We start from the raw sequence: 20,614 nt of genomic DNA on the forward strand, positions 1-20,614 counted from the left end.
AATGTAAAGATCATACAATACTTGTCAATTTTACATCTGTAATACTTCATATATTAAACATGAAATGTTGCTTTTCGCACAAACTTTAAAAAAAAAATTATTCCATGGACTTAGTTTGTAATCTTACTAAACAATGATTAAATGTAATCACTGAAATAATATCATGTCTACAACATGAGCTCAATGAAATGAAAATGTTAATGACACTATCAAGCACCAATTCCAGAATTAATAATATCTGTATCATTTCTAGTTGACATCCTGCCCCACAAAATAAAGCAGTTTAAATATTTAAGTTACATATCTAGAGTATAACAGTGACTTATGCCACCAAAAAAGCCTAACAAAGTCCCTGGGGAAACCGAACTCATACAAAAAAATAAAACTGAAAAAACAGTAATACTAATCTTTTTTTAAAAGGCCTCTTCCGCTGTTGCTGAAATGTGCATTCAGTAGCATAAGCATGAAATGACAAGGACAATTCACTCAGTAAAGTGCTAGTGTAGGTGAGGTCAGCATAGGCACGGGGTCTGAGGGCACGGAATTCTAGCAAGTGTGATGTAGACGCCACTACTGACATGCATGGATGACTGATGGGAAGTTTGAAAAAGTAAAGGTCAACTTACTGAAGGTTCCAGCAAGGTCCTGTCCTATCACAGCTATTGTTAGTAGGGGGAAAAGACAAAACAACAACAGTGAAGGGATAGAAAAATTTTCTTTTTCAAAATCAAGGGGATTATAAAATTTAAAATTAAAATTAGTGTTTATCAGTATCCAAAGTCTTTTCAGAAAGTAAGAAAAGCATTTCATTCAGAGCAAAATTTAGTAGCCCTGTATTTTTTACTGATCTTAAGAAATTCAAATCAACATTTGATACAACTTAAATTATCCAAGATTCAATTATATATATATATTTTTTTAAATAAATTTATTTATTTTAGTTGGGGGCTAATTACTTTACAATATTGTAGTGGTTTTTGCCATACATTGACATGAATCAGCCATGGGTTTACATGTGTTCCCCATCCTGAACCCCCCTCCCACCTCCCTCCCCAATTCAATTATATTTCAAGAATTTTACCAAACTAATTTTAGGTGATTTAAAACATTCTGATAATGTAAAACTATACTAAAGAAACTGACTTATTAAATAAAATACATAAAAGAAAAATATAAAGTATTGAAATACTTAAAATAAAATATTAGAAGAACTCAGCATGTCCTCATGGGACTTTTCATAAAATAAACACACTGATCCCAGGAACCAGGATTCTCTGTTTCTCGCCAAAAACAGTGTAACAGTAAATATACTCAGTCTATTTTACCACCAGTTGTTTCTAGCTAAATGCAAAACATGTATTCTTCAAAGCAATACTGTAAAATATTGATAACAACATCTAGCTTTTTTATTTACAGATTTAATTATTCCTCTTTTTCTACCAATTCCTATCATAGTTAAAATATTAAAAGCAGAATTTCTGCATTTTAATCTAGTGACACCAATAGGTCACAGGGCATGCCTGTGTAAAGAACACCAAATACTCTAGCTGAAATGCAGGCACTAACACTGCAGAGTGATGTGGTCACTTAAAAAAAAAAACTGAGCATTTATTAACACTTTCTATTCATGACACACCTAGAATGGGGGAGGGAAGAAGGTGAGGGGTAAACAGGAAGAAAGAAAAAAGACCTGAGAGTTGAGAGGGAGAGAAATGTGTTTATCTCTCAAAATAACCCAGGAAAGTAACTAACAGTACCCCCAATGGAGAAACAAGTCTCTAAGAAGTCAATTACTGAGAAAGAATAAAATATCATAAATGTTATTTACAGAGCTGGACTTCAAATTACTATGCCAGGCTACCAAATTTATACAACATAACACTTGTAATCTTGATTCGGTTATCCTTAATGGCCATCTTATAGCAAAAATATTAATATCAAGAAATGGACATCAAACACAGTATAACATTTCATGCTAGCATACCGCAGATTATCAGAAAGTAACGGATAATGCTGAAGGGCAGGTCCCTGCTAGTCATGGACTGATAAAAAGTGGTCCACTGGAGAAGGGAATGGCAAACCACTTCAGTACTCTTGCCTTGAGAACCCCATGAACAGTATGAAAAGGCAAAAAGATAGGACACTGAAAGATGAGCCCCCCAGGTCAGTAGGTGTCCAATATGCTACTGGGGAAGAACAGAGAAATAGCTCCAGAAAGAATGAAGAGGCTGAGCCAAAGCAGAATGATGCTCGGTTGTGGATGTGTCTGGTGGTGAAAGTAAAGTCCAATGCTGTAAAGAACAGTATTGCATAGGAACCTGGACTATTAGGTTCATGAATCAAGGTAAAATGGATGGGAATGGGCAAATTTAATATAGATGATCATTATATGTACTACTGTGGGCAAAAATCCCTTAGAAGCAATGGAGTAGCCCTCAAAGTCAACAAGAGTCCAAAATGCAGTACTTGGGTACAATCTGAAAATGACAGAATGATCTTGGTTCATTTCCCAAGGCAAACTATTCAATATCACAATAATCCAAGTCTATGCCCCAACCAATAAAGACAAAGAAGTTGAAGTTGAATGATTCTATGAAGATCTACAAGACTTCCTAGAACAAACACCAAAAAAAGATGTCCTTTTCATCACAGGAGATTAGAATGCAAAAGTAGGAAATCAAGAGATACCTGGAGTAACAGGAAAGTTTGGCCTTGAACACAAAATGAAGCAGGGCATAGGCTAACAGAGTTTTGCCAAGAGAACGCAATGGTCATAACACACACCCTCTTCCAACAACACAGGAGATGACTCTATACATGGACATCACCAGATAGTCAATACCAAAGTCAGATTGATTATATTCCTTGTAGCCGAACATGGAGAAGCACTATACAGTCAGCAAACACAAGACATGGAGCTGACTGTGGGTCAGATCATCAGCTTATTGCAAAATTCAAGCTCAAATTGAACAAAGTAGGGAAAACCATTGGCCATTCAGGCATGACCTAAACCAAATCCCTTATGATTGTCCAGTGGAAGTGACGAATAGATTCAAGGGATTAGATCTGGTAAATTTAAATTTGGAAAACTCAGCAGTGACCACAGGACTGGAAAAGGTCAGTTTTTATTCCAACCCCAAAGAAAGGCAACGTCAAAGAATGTTAAAACTACCGCACAATTGTGCTCATTTCACATGCTAGCAAAGTAATGCTCAAAATCCTCCACGTCAGGCTTCAACAGTATGTGAACCTAGAACTTCCAGATGTTCAAGCTGGATTTAGAAAAGGCACAGGAACCAGAGATCAAAGTGCCAACATCCATTCGATCATTGAAAAAGCAAGAGAATTCCCAAAAAACATCTACTTCTGCTTCATTGACTACACTAAAGCCTTTGACTATGTGGATCACAACAAACTGTGGAAAATTCTTAAAGAGATGGGAATACCACACCACCTTTCCTGCCTCCTGAGAAACCTGTATACAGGTCAAGAAGCAACAGTTAGAACCAGACATGGAACAACAGACTGGTTCCAAATCGAGAAAGGAAGATGTCAAGACTGCATATTGTCACCCTGCTTATTTAACTTAAATGCAGAGTATATCATGCGAAATGCAGGGCTGGATGAAGACCAAGCTGGAATCACGATTGCTGGGAGAAGTAGCAACAACCTCAGATATGCAGATGGTACCACATTAATGGGGCGTTCCTTGTGGCTCAGCTGGTAAAGAATCTGCCTGCAATGCGGGAGACCTGGGTTCAATCCCTGGGTTGGGAAGATCCCCTGGAAAAGGGAAAGGCTACTCACTGCAGTATTCTGGCCTAGAGAATTCCATGGACAGTCCATGGGGTCACAAAGAGTCGGACACGACTGGGCGACTTTCCCTTTCACCACTGTAATGGCAGAGAGCAAAGAGGAACTAAAGAGCCTCTTGATGAAGGTGAAAGAGGAGAGTGAAAAAGCTGGCTTAAAAGTCAACATTCAAAAAATGAAATTCATGGCATCTGGTCCCATCACTTCATGGCAAATAGATGGGGGGGGGATAGTGACAGATTTCATTTTCTTGGGCTCCAAAATTACTGTGGATGGTGACTGCAGCCACAAAGTTAAAAGATGCTTGCTCCTTGGGAGAAAAGCTATGACCAACCTAGACAGTGTATTAAAAAGCAGAGACATCACTTTGCTGACAAAGGTCAAAGCTATGGTTTTTCCAGTAGTCGTGTATGGATGTGAGAGTTGCACCATAAAGTAGACTGAGTACCAAGGAATTAATGCTTTTAAACTGTGGTGCTGGAGAAGACTCTTGAGAGTCCCTTGGACAGCAAGGAGATCAAATCAGTCTGTCCTAAAGGAAATCAACCCTAAATATTCACTGGAAGGATCGTTGCTGAAGCTGAAACTCCAATACTTTGGCTACCTGCTGGGAAGAGCTGACCCACTGGAAAAGACCCTGATGCTGGGAAAGATAGAAGGCAGAAGTGGGTGACAGAGGATGAGATGGTTGGATGGCATCACCAACTCAATGCGCATAAGTTTGAGCAAACTCCAGGAGATAGTGAAGGACAGGGAAGCCTGGCATACTACAGTTCATGGGGTCACAAAGAGTCGGACATGACTTAATGACTGAACAACACCAGCAACAACAAACTGGGAAAAATGTTGAGATTAACAAGGATTCTTAGTATGAATCCAGGTACTTATCCTCAGAAGGCTCAGACATCAAAGACCATGATATACACTATGTCTCCCACCTCACCTGTTCCTGACAGAGGGGCCTGGTCTGGCTTCCTCACACAGTAACTTCAGTCTTGCCTCAGGACCTCTGCGCTTCCTGTTCTAGCCAACACCACTCCCACCTTCATTCCTTTCCTCAGCTATCTGCAGGGCTGGCTCTTTCTAATCTTTAGTTATCATTCCTCCTGGACCACCTGTTAGTCTTCCCATGCTACACTAATTTTTCCTTCAGGGCACTCAGTATAAATGGTAATTGTACATTTATTAGCTTATTTCCTTGTTTAATATCTCTCCACAGAACTATATCCCAGTAAGGGTGAAGATCATGGCTGTTTGGTTCATCACTAACCAACAATACCTAACATAATACATGGATCTCAAGTTTATTTGCTAAATGCCATGTGGCAGGTGGTTGTTTTCCTTCCCGATTTAGTGCCAGTGTGAGAATTGTAGTGAGAATCTTATCATTACTTGTTTGGTTACAGAACATTCCCTTCTCCACCAGTTCCAACAATCACTCTTAGCCATCCCAAAAACTAGCCTGGGGCAGGGTTTCCACAGGGGAAAAAAAAAAAGGTAGTCCAGGTAAAATTACCCAGAGGTCTGCAGAGCAGGGATTCAAACTCCTATAGCACAGGGCCAAGTCCCCACCCATCCCTTTGTCTGATAGCATGCAAGATCACTTTTTTGTTGCCTTAGGTTTAAGTGTAGTATTTATTTATCATCCCCAATAAGCCACACTTAAATTCCATTTGTTAAACTCATAAAATTTTAAATTTATAAAAATGACCCTAAAGGTGCCTTAGTGACTACTTTCATATTTGCCAACAGATAGGCATGTTACTGCTTTAAACTTTCTTCAGCAAAATATGAAAATACAACCTGTAAATGAAGTCCTCAACCCCAGCTGCAAAACCTCTTGAAGAGGTTTTAAAAAACAAACGTATGAAAGAAAGTCAAATATATGAAATTCAGATTTAGCAAGCTTTGAATGACATCTACATTCTTTATAAGCCCTGTTAAGTGTCTTTGTGAGGGGGGTGGAGCCCAAGCATGTATGTTTTATTTTTTCAAGCTCCTGGTGATTTAAATATGCACCTAGTATTGAGAACCACTGTAAATCAGAACCTCTGAACCCCATTCCAACAAACAATATAGCAAAAATATATTGAGTGCTTTTACATTCATTATCTCATTTTATTCCCAGCCCAATATTCCCTGTGACTGTTAACTGGATGCAAGTGTAAATAAACATGTTGGTCTATGTTCTGATTTGTGACCCTATAAATATACAGAAATCAAATTTGTAAAATCACAGAGTTCACTTAGTGAGCCAAATAAGTTTAATTTGCTATTCTGCTGTAAGGTGGCAATAACAATAAAATCCCACCACTGGCATTTTTTTATTGTGCACTAATTATGTACCAGTTATGATACTCAGAGTTAGATTATCCTAATCCTCACATCACAAAGTAACATTCCTGTGTTGCCCCTGGTTTATGTGCAAGTCTTACTTGTCCAGATAATGGGTCAACTGACAACAGTGAAGAGATGGTGTGATCTAGAAGGAACATACTGAGGCCTAAGATTTCAGAAGTAAAACTTGTTGTGAGGGGGACACAGTTGAGGTGTTGCCTATGAGTATGGGTACAAGGGAAGGAATAGAAGTGAAAGCCAACAAGAGTAGAGGAAGTAAAGAAAATATGAAACTGTGTTTCCAAAGACACTGAAATCACCCAGGACAACCAAGAACTGGCTTTGACTACTGCTTCTGAATCGACCCATGAATGCTTCATTCTCAAGTTTAATCTATTTCAACTTCTGTCTCCCAAATAGGGCCCCATAATGGGGTCTACTCTCCTTGGGTCTAATAGTGGCTTCCCAGTTTCAGACTTCCTATAGTCATGTTAGAGTCCTAGACAGTCCAAACATATTCCATATCAATCAAACCTCCAATGAGCCAGAAAAATAGCAAAAATGATTGTCAATTTTATTACTCTAAACTGCATCCCTTATATTTTTCAAAGATTTTCCATTTTTTAAATTTCTGATAGACATGGTAAAAGCAAAACAAAAATACCAGAGGATACAGAGGAAAAACAGCAGACAAATTATCTAAGTAGCAGATAAAACACTTTAAGACTGAGTTTGAATCTGAAAAGCAGCAGCATACTACAAAGCTGCCTAGAAGTAAAAATCTCACTTTAAACAAATGTCTTCTGTTTTCTACTACACTCTCAAATAGGTCACCAGTATTTTTCATACCTTATTCCTCTCCTTATGTTAATCTCTTTTCAAATGTAGCTCCTGTACTAAACCTAAAATTGTTTTTCTGCTCAGACCCTTCTAAGTAACTAATAACATTGAGAAAGAGGCTCCTGCCAAGAAAATGAACGTGGCCCTAGTACCTTAGCCCACTGACTGTCAAGGCAGATTTGGGCTGCTATCAGAAAATGCTAGATTATCTCCATTGCTTTCATTCACATCTAGCTAGGTGAACACAAATGCTGAAGCCAAGTTCTCCTGCAACTAGGTTAAGCAGATTGATAAATAGAATTTAAATGGAACAGTGCAATCAGAAGAAAAGTTAGTAAGTCTTGGTTAACACAATAGTTATTTGAAGGAAATTGGCAAATAAAGCCATCGGCAATTGGTGTCTAACTGAACTGAATTCTCAGATACTGCGCTTGACAGAATTACTACCATAGGTTTCTCCATTTTAATTTTTTTAAATTTGATAAAATTTATCATTTTGTATCATTTGATAAAAATTACTTCTGGAAAGTTCCAATTTGTCAATGTCTAGATTGATGCACAAGGGTTTTGCCAGTCAATCTGCTAGTGGGCACAACAATGACCAATCTTGTTAGTCAATCTGAACAAATGCTAATTTCTACCACTTACTGAGGAACAGACTGTTAACTGTCTCTACAAGGAGGAGTCATTTTTAAGTAAGACATAATATCTAGTAAGCTCACAAGAGCGCTTCTGAATTATGAGTTAAATATATATCTTCCACATTTCACATGCTAATCTAGTATTTAAAATTGGTATAAATATCTGCTGAACTTTATATTATACTTAGATGTTGAACTGAAAGGTTTTGTCTTATTACTGTTGTAGAGAATTACTGAAAAACAAGAACAAAGCTATGTGATACGTGTCTAACACTAAAACAAGAGAAAGGAACAAAAGCCCAGATCAAAAAAATATGACCTTTATATCCAAGCAAAGAGGTGAGTGGTTCCTGATTTGGTGCTATAAGACAATGTTCAAGGTTACCTGGGAATTAACTGCTTGGCTTACTATATGCTTCTAAGTCTTCAAATATGTATTCTTAAGGATAAATGTCTTAAAGAACTTGAATAATCACTTCACAGAGGAACTAAAATTAGAAAGACTTTACTGTGGTTTTTATCCTCTTATTTTATTGATAGTGGCATCAATGGAAGGAGAGGTTCAAAAAGTACTTTTAAAGCTGCCTTGCCTATTTACATTACCAATGAACATATTAATATAAAATCTGAAGTATATAAAATACAGTACCTGAAACTGAACTCTTGGACACTGGATCAGAGATAAATTGGTACCAATTTTCCTTACGATACTCCGAGATGACCCATATGGCTTCCCAGACCAAAGAACCTGAGGAAGTAGGAAAGACCAAAAGTTCAATGACAAGACTTACGGAACTGTTCATAGAAAAGCATCGGACAATTAATTGCATGACAAGCTGACACATTAATTATGGAATCAGAATGCTCTATGTTACAGGAAATGAGCTAATATTTTTCAATTAAAAATGCAATAATATATTTAGCAGGCTGTTATTAATGCAGTAAAGCTTAATGTAAGACATCATATAAAAATGTAAGGAACAATTAGTGGGAGTTGCCTAGTGGTTCAACCCCTGGTCAGGGATCTGATCCCACAAGCTGGCGTGCCCCCACCCCCAAAAAAGAGCGAGTAATTGTAAAATCATATTATATTTGGAATAAAAACTCTCATCTATTTTCATTAGATTTCTATACTATTCTGCAAAGGAAGCTATTTTATCTCCTCTGCTTTATTTTTAGAATTTTATATATGCATAAGTCTCTCAAAACTACAAGCTGCTTTTGTTATAACAGGCTTTCAAAACAAATGCAAATCAGTACAAAGTTCAGAATCTGAATTTGTACCATGCACAATGCTTCATTTTGTTTGCTTACACAAGAAGGCCTGGCCAAGGATGAGTGGGGGCCAAAATCCAGTTGTACTACATTTTCTCATGAGGCCCTGTCTAGGGGGAAAGGTACCTTTTCCTAATTTATACAAAGGTACTAAATAGGCTAGTGATAACCCTAATGAGCAGAACTTTTCAGATGAAATCATAATACACTGAGAACATTATGCTGTGCTTAAAGCAAAAACAAACATAAACCTCCAAAGCAAAAAGCAAACAAAAAATGCATGTTAAATGTTAAATCATTACAACATGTACCTTGAAACTTTGCCCCAAGTATAGGCTCTTTCCTTAAAGAGAAAAACTATCCATCTGTTTTCAGTGCTATACCTGAAAGCCTGGACAGAAGAGGTAAAGAGAGGTAGTATGCTATTAAAAAGCAATTTTAAAAGACAAGAGGGAGAATGATTTGACTATTTACTTAATTCATTCAACTTAAATATTCAATTATATCCTAAAATAAATAATGTATTCTGAGCCATGGACACTGACCCCTTTTTAAAGTCACTCCATGCCCATTCTAATATGAAGAATGGAATCACAGTTTGACCAAGCAGTGTTTGTGTAAAGAGCCATGGCTTCCACACATAACCCTAACTAGACCTCTAGACCATTCTAAAAGCATGCATAACTTGTAAAACGAACAGAGAAGCAGTCTGATCTCTTATATTTTAGCAATCAAATCCAATTGAAGGTTAACAGTATGAGTCAAAGTGAGGATCATGGGGTATATATACCTCTGGCATCTGCCCCAGCTCATGTAATTGTCATCATCAATATGTTCAAAGTTTCAGAAAAATAACAAGGACCCTGTGTGCAGCACAGGGAACTATATTCAACATCTTGCAATAACCTATAATGAAAAAGAATCTGAAAAAGAACAGATATTTTCCTATATATGTTTAACTGAATCACCTTGCTGTACATGTGAAGCTCACAAAACACTGCAGATTAACTATACTTCGATTGTTTTTTTTAATGCATTAAAAACAATGTTCAACGTTTCACTGATCATTTTACCTGGGAGAGTTCCAGAAAGTACTAATAGCCTAACACTTCAACCAACAAAAACTATATTAACTCCCGCTTTAGAGATATAAATATTTTTTAAGAAATATAAAAGGATGATACAGATTGGAAAATTGGTCAGTGGAAAGACATCAATACCGAAATAAGAACATTAAACAAAGGATACAAGAGAGGAAGCTATGTGAAGCTTAGAAGAGAATTATGTGGCGCTGAGGAAAGGAAATTATCCACACCAATGATCATACAGAAGATCATCACATGAACAGTATTAATAACACATCAGAACTAAGAGCAGGAAAATCACCTGACCAGAGGAAAAAGGGAAGAATCACAGACTTACAAACTCAACGTAAGAGGCCAAGAAAAAATAAGGACAAGCAATTCTAAAATGGACAGTATTTAAGCAAACTCTTTACCTTATACGTGTTAATAGACATGGATCTTTAAAGGAAAAAAAAAAAAAATCCATAGGGCAATAGTAACTACACCAGTGAACCACTTCTGGTGTCTTCTATTTAGCCACAAGTGAAAACTCTTCTATGATGTACAAGTAGAACACTATTTATGCATCATAATGTGACAGTTACATAGTCTAATGTGAAACCTTTCGTCCCTCCAGTAAGCATGATCTTAACTGCAGAGGGAGAGGATAAAAAAGCTCACAAAGAAAAGTTCAGAAAGGACTTGCTAAGGTCAGGAACTAAGATTTCTGCCAGCTTTTAGCTTTCCTTGCTATGCATGCTTCAGGACTAAGTTTCAACTACTATCTTCCCATCTGCTTAATATGAGAAGGAAAGAATTAGCAGGTGACTTCCACAAAAGAAGGTGGCCAAAGACTCAGTTTTTACTTGCAAGGAATAAGTAGACTCTTTAGGATTTTTGTACAAAGTTAAGGAAAGTAAAAGAACAGACTGCTTTACATGATTTTTTTTTTTAAGTATACATAGTGGACTAACATGGAGAAGGAAATGGCAACCCACTCCAGTGTTCTTGCCTGGAGAATCCCAGGGACAGGGGAGCCTGGTGGGCTGCCGTCTGTGGGGTCACACAGCGTTGGACACGACTGATGCGACTTAGCAGCAGCAGCAGCAGTGGACTAACATAATGTGGTTCTGCTGTTACCTGTGAACTGCATAGCATTTAGCACCAAAAAATATGAAGCAAGGGTCTAAATGAGCTGCTGCTGCTGCTAAGTCGCTTCAGTCGTGTCTGACTCTGTGCGACCCCATAGATGGCAGCCCACCAGGCTCCCCCGTCCCTGGGAATCTCCAGGCAAGAACACTGGAGTGGGTTGCCATTTCCTTCTCCAATGCATGCAAGTGAAAAGTGAAAGTGAAGTCGCTCAGTCGTGTCCGACTCTTGGCGACCCCATGGACTGCAGCCTACCAGGCTCCTCCATCCATGGGATTTTCCAGGCAAGAGTACTGGAGTGGGGTGCCATTGCCTTCTCCCTAAATGAGCTAGTGACTGGGATATTCAGAAAGAGAAGGGGCCATAAACTTTACTGGATTGAAGAAAAAGTTAGAGGAAGGAGCAGCTAACTTCCAGGAACTCTAAAACTAGGTCTGACTCTATTTTTTTCTATTCAGTCCTCATGCAGGGGGCGAAGCTGTAAATGGCTGTAAAGAAATAATGAACAGATGGTATGGAAAGTCACCATCTGCGCACGATGGGAGGCTGCACGGCCCAAGCGCATCTCCTGTCCTAACTGGTGGCTGAACTGGCTTATCAGGATACTTGTTTGGAGAAGGAAAGGCTTCCTCTAAAGATAAACTGTCATTAATATTTTCATATGTAAGAGAGAGGTCAGGGAGAAAACTGTCATTACTAGACAATTCCACTTCATTAAGAAACAAGAATTCAATTCCATTGAGGAATAATTAAATAAATGTAATTATTAAATTAAAAAACTGTTTTGCTTTATTCATAAGAACTACTGATAAGTAATGTAATAATGAATCGGGAGAGGGGGTGTTTGCATATCTGAGTCTAGCAATGACAGTCCATAACATTTAACAACAGAGTTTGAAAGTGATGACAGCAAGGCAGGAGGATGACAACAGGAAAGCTATTTGTTCTTTTTTAACAATGTGCAATGCTGTTGTCACAGTGCTGAAGTGTGAGGCTGGAATCTGAAGCTGTCATCTGTCTCATCATGACAAATGCTCTCAAGCTTTATATGTTAATTCATTTGTTATAGACTAGTTTAATCTGTATTTCTATTTGAGAGTCACCACTTAGCAAGAGAAAGTATAAACTTAATTCTAAATAAATTTTTTTTTCTCTAGAAAAACTATGTAATACTAATCCCAGGTTCTTATTCTGAGGTTCACATATCCCTGAAATTATATGCAAAATTGTGTGCATACACAACATTTTTCTGGGAAGAAGGGCCATACTATTAATCAAATTTTTAGGGAGTCTAGGACCCAACAAGGTATAAATTCTTAATTCCAAGGGAAACAGAGTGTGTGTTGGGGAGAAGGGGGTAAAGATAGGAAGATGCAATTCTATAACAATTTTGAACTCCCCAACTGAAGATAACCCTTCCTTCAGTTCTCTTCCTCATCTAAACTCCTAGCCACATTCACAGGCTTCCTCCAAAGCACAAGAGGAAAACAAGGGTACAATTCTTAAGTATTACTGGAAATACATTACTAATTCAAATTAGATATTTGCCATAACTTTTCAATGTAAAATACTGAGATTAACCAGAATCACATTAGATTCATAGCTTGCTTTCTCTAGTTTAAAAACATTTTTACTTAAGGGCAAATATATAGTAATAATACACTGAGGAGAAAGTTAGGGCAAATATATAGTAATAATACACTGAGGAGAAAGTTTGGACAAATGTGAATACAGCAGACCCCTGAACAACACTGAGGTTGCGGGCACCAAGCACTGCCCCACTTTCCTGACAAAATCCACATGTAACTTTACAGTTGCCCCCAATATCCAGGGTTTCACATCCCCGGTTTCAACTAACCATGGATCCTGGAGTACTGTAGTATTTACTACTGAAAACATCTGCATATCAGTGGATGTGAGCAGTTCAAATCCACATTGTTCAAGGGTCAGCTCTATATAGTTTTAAAGTCAAACAAATGTTGAGGCCAAATGGAAGGCAATGAAGAGAAAACAGAAAGGCCTCAGCAGCATGTAGGACTGGCTTTAAAAGCCAAGATTAAAATAAATAAAATAAAAAAAGAAATAAAAGTAGGCACTACCACTTATTTTCTGTATAAAGCTGGCAAGTCATCGATCCCTCTATATTTCCCTTTCCTCATCTATAAAATGGGGACCTCATGCCTATGAGCGTTAAAAGATTTAAATATGTATTATTTAATAAATACTGTCATCTTCTCCTATTATATGAGGTAGCAAAGTACACTAAAAAAAAGAGGATTTTGGAATCAGAATTGGATTCATAGTGAACGCAGATAATATGCATACAAGAACTGGGTATACTAAGCCAATGAACGATAGCTATTATGATGGCGCTGATTTGTGTCGTAAAATACAAATAGGTTATCATCACCAAAAACAAAATCCTGATCTCAGACTTGCCCTTTTTTTTAGGCAGATAAAATATGTAAAGGATGAAGACAGTTTTTGTTCTTGAATATATTCAAACACAGTACTGAGTTCACTTGTATATCAAAACAGTGAGAAATACGTACTTTATCATTGAAAAATGGAACTAAACAGTGGTTGTTGTTTTTTCTTTAATTTTCAGATTACTCTTAGGTAGCAGGCTGAGAGATCCAGGAAACAAAGACAGCAAATAACTCCAAAGGGTCACACTGCTTCGTTAGGAGACAATTTATTTTTATATAGACTTTCAGTTAACTGGTTAAAGGTGATGATCATATGTTACATTAAAAAAATGATATTTCCATCTGCCATTAGTAAAAAGGGCTGTCAGTTTTTATTACAATATTGGGAGCAAGTGAATGTTCTCTTACTTGGTCCATTCTTTGATGAAAGGCACCCGTTTTACAGTTCAAAATGAATAAAGCTAAATAAGCAAATTAAACTAAGTAAAGCGTGTTATCTGTTTCTGAAACAAAATTCTGCACTTTGGCCTCAATCAGCCCTGGTCACATTGCCCGACTTCGGGCGGGGGCAGGAGGATGACAGAGCAAAGTGGTAGGAAGTTCACCATCACTGACTATACCTACGCTACATATAAGCCACTGATAGGCATTGTACATACCCTGCCATTTAATCCACAGGCTCACTGTGCAGCAGCAGTTCTTCCCATCTGTACTCTGCAGATGAAGAAAGTAACTGGCAGAAATAAATTGCAGACTGAGGTGTGTGTGAGTCCAAGACCTATATATGATCTTTCCACTAAACTACACTTCTTACTAAAACTGCAAATGAAAAGGAATCACAAACTGTAAAGCTTCACTTTGGGCGAATCATTAGCAACAAAAGCTTCTTGACTTTCCGAATGGAAAAGAAATTCTCTTGCTGTCAGTACTGAAATGTTCATCTGCCCCAGGTAGCCAAATAGTGGTAAGCAGCAAGTAAGAAAGGTGGTATAGCTGCACTAAGTGAAGTTGGAAATGTGAGAAGATGTAACTGAAAAAGACACAAGTATTAACTTTACAAACCATTTTCCCATCGCTTATCCTCAAGATGATAATCTCAAAATTATGCAACTATAAAAAAAGGGTAATTTTATTTGGTTCTTTGCTTTTTATCTCCAAAGAAAATAGATGTTAACTTTGGGAGCTTGGGGGAAATAAAAGTTCAACCTTCTCAACACGAAGCGACACAAAATAAAAACAAAACATAAAAGCAATGCAATTAAAAGTATACTCAAATTATGTAACTTGCCTATATCTTTAAAGAAAACAGCTTAATTCCATGTCACCAATAACACCGAATTTGAAAATGATAATGTTCCACAAAATATGCTTGGTACAACTATTATTCTAATAACTTTACACTGGGTCTGAAAAAAAAATTAGGAATCAGTAGAATATATTTTTTAAATGTTAAGATTAGAGCATCTTTGGCATAGAATAACCATATTACACTAATTTTTTCTTCATATCTGTAGTTGTATTTTAGCAGACATGACTTTTATTGTAAACAGTTGTGTGACAAACCACATTATAAAAGCATTCAATATCTCAATATTAACAGTTCTACAACACTGAGGTGTCAAGCATTAGTCAAACATATTTTACTCAGTGATTTATATGTATATGTATTTAAGTCTTTTCCTCACGAATAACAAATTCATTGCTTTTAACAGTCACATGAATATTGGATAAGTTTTTGATGTAACCCATCCCTTAGGATGCTGGATAAAGATTCACTTCCATGATTTAAATAGCAAGCAAATTAAACAGTACATATGTTGGCCATACATAGATTCATTTTTCTCAGAAAAAAATTCTCAACGTCTGGATTTTAAAAATGAATTTTGAGCACTCACCGATTGCATGCTTCCAACCTGTTGAAAAATCATCCTAATTAGGCGTTTAATCCAGCCAAGCATTTAGATGGCAAAGTCTCTCCAAATTTGCATTTCAAGTACTTCAGGCATACATAGCAGCACATGGTCCATAAAGCACACTGAAATTTGAAAATGCAAATACTAAAGTGAAATAATTATTATTTAGAGTCTTTACTGTCTACAACACGTCTCACAAAGTCAGTCTATTCTACAGCATCTTAAATCTTTGTGTGTGTGTATAAATTAAAAAAAATTTTTGCTTGAGATCAGCTTTATATAAACCAGTATTACAATTGTTTTTCTAACTATTTTTTAACTTTTCCAGTCAGAGTTCTATGTTGAAAACAATGAAAACCTACTGTGGCTGACTTAAGCAGAAAATATATTTATGGAAAGACACTCAGTAGATAACAATCTTAGAAGAAACTTAGAGGCTACAGAACCAGGAAAGACATCCAAAATTACAGCACAACTGTCTTGGGAGACACTTCTGCAGCTGCTACTGTGACTCCTGACGGAACAGAATCTACCAGGTCCCACTTCTCTGTCTCACTGGCTCCTGAGTTGCTGTCTTACTAGTGGCATTTGTTTGGTCAAATCTACCTGGCTACAGGGTTTCCCAGGTGGTGCAGTGGTAAAGAATCTGCCTGGCAATGCAGGAGACGTGGATTCGATCCCTGGGTCAAGAAGATCCCCTGGAGTAGGAAATGGCAACCCACTCCAGTATTCTTGCCTGGGAAATCCCATGGAGAGAGGAGCCTGGTGGGTCACAGAGTCGGACATGACTGAGAGACTGAGCTCGCACCTGGCCATAGTTAGAAGCAGATTCTACCTTCCACCAAAATCATAATGGAATTCCATAAATATAAGGCAGGGCTTCAGATGCCAGAAGGTCAAACAAGATGACAAAGTTCTTCCACACTCACTGGTGCTATGATCCTGCCACTCATCCTCCTCCTTTTCCCATCAATATACTTTATATCTGACACAATTATGAACTCATATGGCATAAACCAGTTTATTGGAAGAGCTGGTCTCCAAAGTGACAAGGACTGTACACCAGTCTATAAATCAATGTGCTTTCTTCTCCAGGAAGCCTTTAAAAAAACTGTGTACTTTGTGATATATTTGATTCACATTCTGATAGAAGTTTATCCTCTGGTAGACCAGAAATAAAGTTTGTGGCCTACACTTTGAGAAGAACTTGATGGAACAATTATAAAGAATGGAGGGGAGTGGGGTAGAATAAAGATGCCATAAATATGCCAGACGCTGGGTGAAACAGGAACTAGAAAGAGACCAGCTCTAATGACAGATCAAAGTATGTAATGAAAGAGAAAGCACTAACAGGAACATATAATTTACTGGTAACTAAGAAACGGTCACAACTACAACAGTGGTGAGATATTAATATATTTTAATATTACCAGCATCTATAATTGCTTATAAGAATGAATACTCTGAGAGGTAATGGGAATAAAAAGTGCAGAGGGCCAAAAATAAGCTGGAGATGACTGCCCCCCAAAAAAAACTGATCAGAGAAAAAGGATGGTTTTATGTAGGATTTGAAAACCTATCACTGTTTTTTTTTTTTTTTGGCCATGGCTCGAGGCTTGTGGGATCTTAGTTCCCTAACCAGGGATTGAACCTGAGTCCTCAGCAGTAAAGCGCCAAGTCCTAACCACTGGATGGCCAGGGAATTCCCCTTACCCCTTTTTTAGAAACTGAGATTTAACTTAACACAGAAAAGTGCACAAATTTTAAGTGTGTCCAGGTATAAACCTGTAGAACCTCCATCCAAACCAAAATATAAAACACTTATAGAATGCCAAGAGCTCCTGTGAGCCTCCACCCAGTCAACATCCATGCTTCATCCTCCTAAATAGTACTCTCACATTTGCAGTCTATCACATTTGCGGGCTGTATGTACTCTTTGGGGTCTGACTTCTTTCACTCAACATTGCCTGAGATTTATTCCCATGATTTGGGAATCACAGTTCTTTTTCACTGATGTGCAGTATTTTGCTATGATACTCTACCTACAATTTACTTACCCAATTTACTAGGGGTTTTTTGTTTCTTGTTTTATTTTGTTGAAGTATACAATTAATTTACAATGTTGTGTTACACAATTTACTGTTCCTGAACATTTGGGCTGTTTCCATTTTTAGCTATTACAAATAAAGTTGCTGAAACAATTCATGCATATAACATAGCAAGGTACACATAAGAACTAATTTCTCTTGGGTTTATACACAGGAGTAAGATTGCTAGATCTTAATATATACAGATACATAGCTAAATCTTTAATAGAAACTAACTTTTCTGAGGTTGTTATACCAATTACACTCTCAAAAGCAGATAAATAAAAGAGCTCTAGCTGTTCAACAATCCCTGGTATTGTCAATGGTCAATACTTGGTACTGTCAGTCTTTTTAATTTTAGTAAGGGGTTCTTCACAGGTTTGGGGGGCATATTTTGATACTTTCCATTGAGAAGGTTTTTTTGCTCATTTTTTAAGTGAAAGTGAAGTCGTTCAGTCGTGTCTGACTCCTTGCGACCCCATGGACTGCAGCCCACCAGGCTTCTCTGTCCATGGGATTCTCCAGGCAAGAATACTGGAGTGGGTTGCCATTTTTTAAAAAATTATTCTTGTGAGGAAGAGAGTCTGCACTAGAGATAAAGATGAGGAAGCATGGCTTAGAAGATGCAACCTAAGAGTGAATGGGCTAACTCATACAGAGTAAGAAATGAAGCCAGGATAGAAATCTCAGGAAATACCTGAAGATCAAGCAAAGGTCAGTGGGAAAAAAATATTCAAAAGAGGTAACAAAAAATGTGAGAGATATTGTCACCAAAAAAAAAGGAATTTTCAATAAGGGGAATGGTCCTTGTTAAACAGAAAACATGGAAGAGAGGTCACATAGCTGGGGGCCTCCTACAGCTACCCTTTACTCCAGACCGCTCCACTGTGCTCTCTGGAAGCCTGTTTGAATGAAGGTAAGCGTTTCCTCCCTCACTGAACTGAACTTTGGCTCTCCCTAGAGAATACTGTGTCAAAGGGTCCAGTACTTGCTTACTCTCGCTCACTCTATATCCAGGCTGTTTCCAATCAATCACTGCTCTCTTGTGGTGGTGGTGGTGTAGTTGCTCAGTCATGTCCAACTCTTTGCGACCCCAAGGATTGCAGCACGCCAGGCTTCCCTTTCCTTCACCATCTCCCAGAGTTTGTTCAAACTCATGTCCATTGAGTCGGTGATGCTATCCAACCATCTCTGAATTACTGCTCTAAGTTCTTTTCAAAACTCTCCCTCAAAGGCAAAACTAAAGAGACAACAGAACAGATCAGGGGTCACCAGGGACTGTCAGTGGAGGAACAGCAACTCCACTGTAACAACTACAGCAGGCCCAAGGCAGGTTTTGGAAAAATGGACATAGTCTATATCTTGATTGTGGTGGTGGTTACATGACTCTGTTCAAAGAAATCTACCAAAAGGAGTGAATTTTGCTGTCTGTAAATTGTACCTTCATTTAAGAAACAAACAAAAGAAGCTCTCCTTAAGAAGCACGGCTTGACCACCCTCTGCTCCTCATGAGGACTGACTTAAAGACGCCTGAGCATTCCCTATCATTCAGCTATGACTTCAGCAGAGTCCTCTCTTCTCCAAGTCCTTCCCTAAATGGAATTGTGCACCCTGGACTCATCAGTGCTAGTACATCATAAACACATATTCTTGCCAGTGCTGAGTGGTTATAATATTTACAATAATGCATCCAATACAACACTGTTTGAGTCTATTTACATAAAGATCTAAGACAGGTAAAACTAAAAGCAAGCTAATCACAGATTATGAATTTTTTTTTAAAGTTTTTTTTCTAATTGTTGTGGAGACAGAGGTGGTGACTGATAGTAGGCCTGACTGAGGGATTCCAGTGGATGCTGGCCAAGCTGTATTTCTTGACAGACAGACAGTTGGATGTGTTTACTCTGGGAATGCTTATCAAGATGCTGCACACTTACATACTTTTTGTAATTTAAGTTACGCCTCAAATAAAAGTTTTAAAAACACATACAGCTTTTGATTAAATTATGTGACTTTCAGGAATTTTTTGCAGAAATAAAAGCATTACACATAACAAAATATATAAAGACACTTTCTGCAGTGCTTCTTCTATTCACAAAACTAGGATCAACTTTAAATGTTCATGAATAAAACACTTGTTAATTACAGTATATGGATATTACAAAACTTTATGCATCTATTAAAAGTGAGTTACAGTCTATGTAATGACTTGATAGTATGATACAGGAGGGTAATAAACTATGATTTCATTTCTGTAAACCTTTTCATTTGTAGAAAGATATACATCAAACTATTGAGAGAGACTGGTTCAAGATGGCAGAGTAGAAGGATGTGCACTCATCTCCTGCAAGAGGATGGATAGAGCTGTTGAACAACTATCGACAGAGGAGCCGGTACCAACCAAAAAAAGGATACCCCACGTTCAAAGACAAAGGAGAAGCCGCAACAAGACAGTAGGAGGGGCACAATCATAAAATCAAATCCCATACCCACCAGGTGGGTGACTCACAAAACTAGGGAACCATAATACCAAAGAAGTTCTACCCCTGTTGTGAAGGTTCTGAGCCTCACATCAAGCTTCCCAGCCAGGAGATCTGACAAAGGGATTGGAAATCCCCGGGGTATCTGACCTTGAAGGCAAGCAGGACTTGACTCTGGGACTTCCACACAACTCGGGGAAACAGAGACTCCACTCTTGGAGGGCATACACAAAATCTTGTGTACCAGGACCCAGGGGAAAGGAGCAGTGACCCACAGGAGACCAAACCAGACCCACCTGCTAGTGTTGAAGGGTCTCCTGCAGAAACGTGAGGTGGCAGCGGCTCACAGCAGGGACACAGGCACTGGCAGGAGCAGTTCTGGGAAGTTCCCGTTGGCGTGAGCCTTTGCTGTGGTGGCCATTAGCCCTATCACAGAGCCTATAGACTCTAGGGCTGGGCTGCTTCAGGCCAAACTAACAGGGAGGGAGTGCAGCCCCGCCCCTTAGCAGACAATTGGATTCAAGTTTTATTTAGAGTCCCAGACAGGATAATCACCAAGGAGGAACACACCAAGACACATACTAAT

At 38.1% G+C, this 20,614-nt stretch overlaps 1 protein-coding gene and 1 long non-coding RNA gene across 33 annotated transcripts in view; one reads left to right on the forward strand and one right to left on the reverse strand.

The window, feature by feature from the left end:
- MTFR1 (mitochondrial fission regulator 1) overlaps window positions 1-20,614 on the reverse strand; it is a 59,264-nt gene that overhangs the window by 28,353 nt on the left and 10,297 nt on the right. For 26 of the 32 annotated variants that reach the window (XR_014057343.1, XR_014057339.1, XR_014057330.1 and 23 more), the window contains 2 exons: window positions 15,444-15,583; window positions 8,281-8,379 (listed from right to left, as the gene is read on the reverse strand). Coding sequence is in view for 4 of the 32 variants with exons in the window: in XM_081503304.1 (XP_081359430.1) it covers window positions 8,281-8,379; window positions 15,444-15,506 (162 nt within the window). In the remaining 28 variants the exon portion in view is untranslated. Of the gene's footprint in view, window positions 1-8,280; window positions 8,380-10,404; window positions 10,512-15,443; window positions 15,584-20,614 lie in introns of those variants that run through there. The other 6 variants (XR_014057327.1, XR_014057325.1, XR_014057326.1 and 3 more) reach the window with 2 other exon arrangements.
- LOC145510986 (uncharacterized) lies at window positions 10,584-11,898 on the forward strand. Its single transcript, XR_014057354.1, has 2 exons — window positions 10,584-10,680; window positions 11,578-11,898. It is a non-coding gene; the product is annotated as an uncharacterized LOC145510986 (long non-coding RNA).

Source organism: Giraffa tippelskirchi, chromosome 6 (genome assembly GCF_054371585.1).
Source record: "Giraffa tippelskirchi isolate mGirTip1 chromosome 6, T2T-mGirTip1v1.2.pri, whole genome shotgun sequence".
NCBI classification, from domain to species: Eukaryota; Metazoa; Chordata; class Mammalia; order Artiodactyla; family Giraffidae; genus Giraffa; species Giraffa tippelskirchi.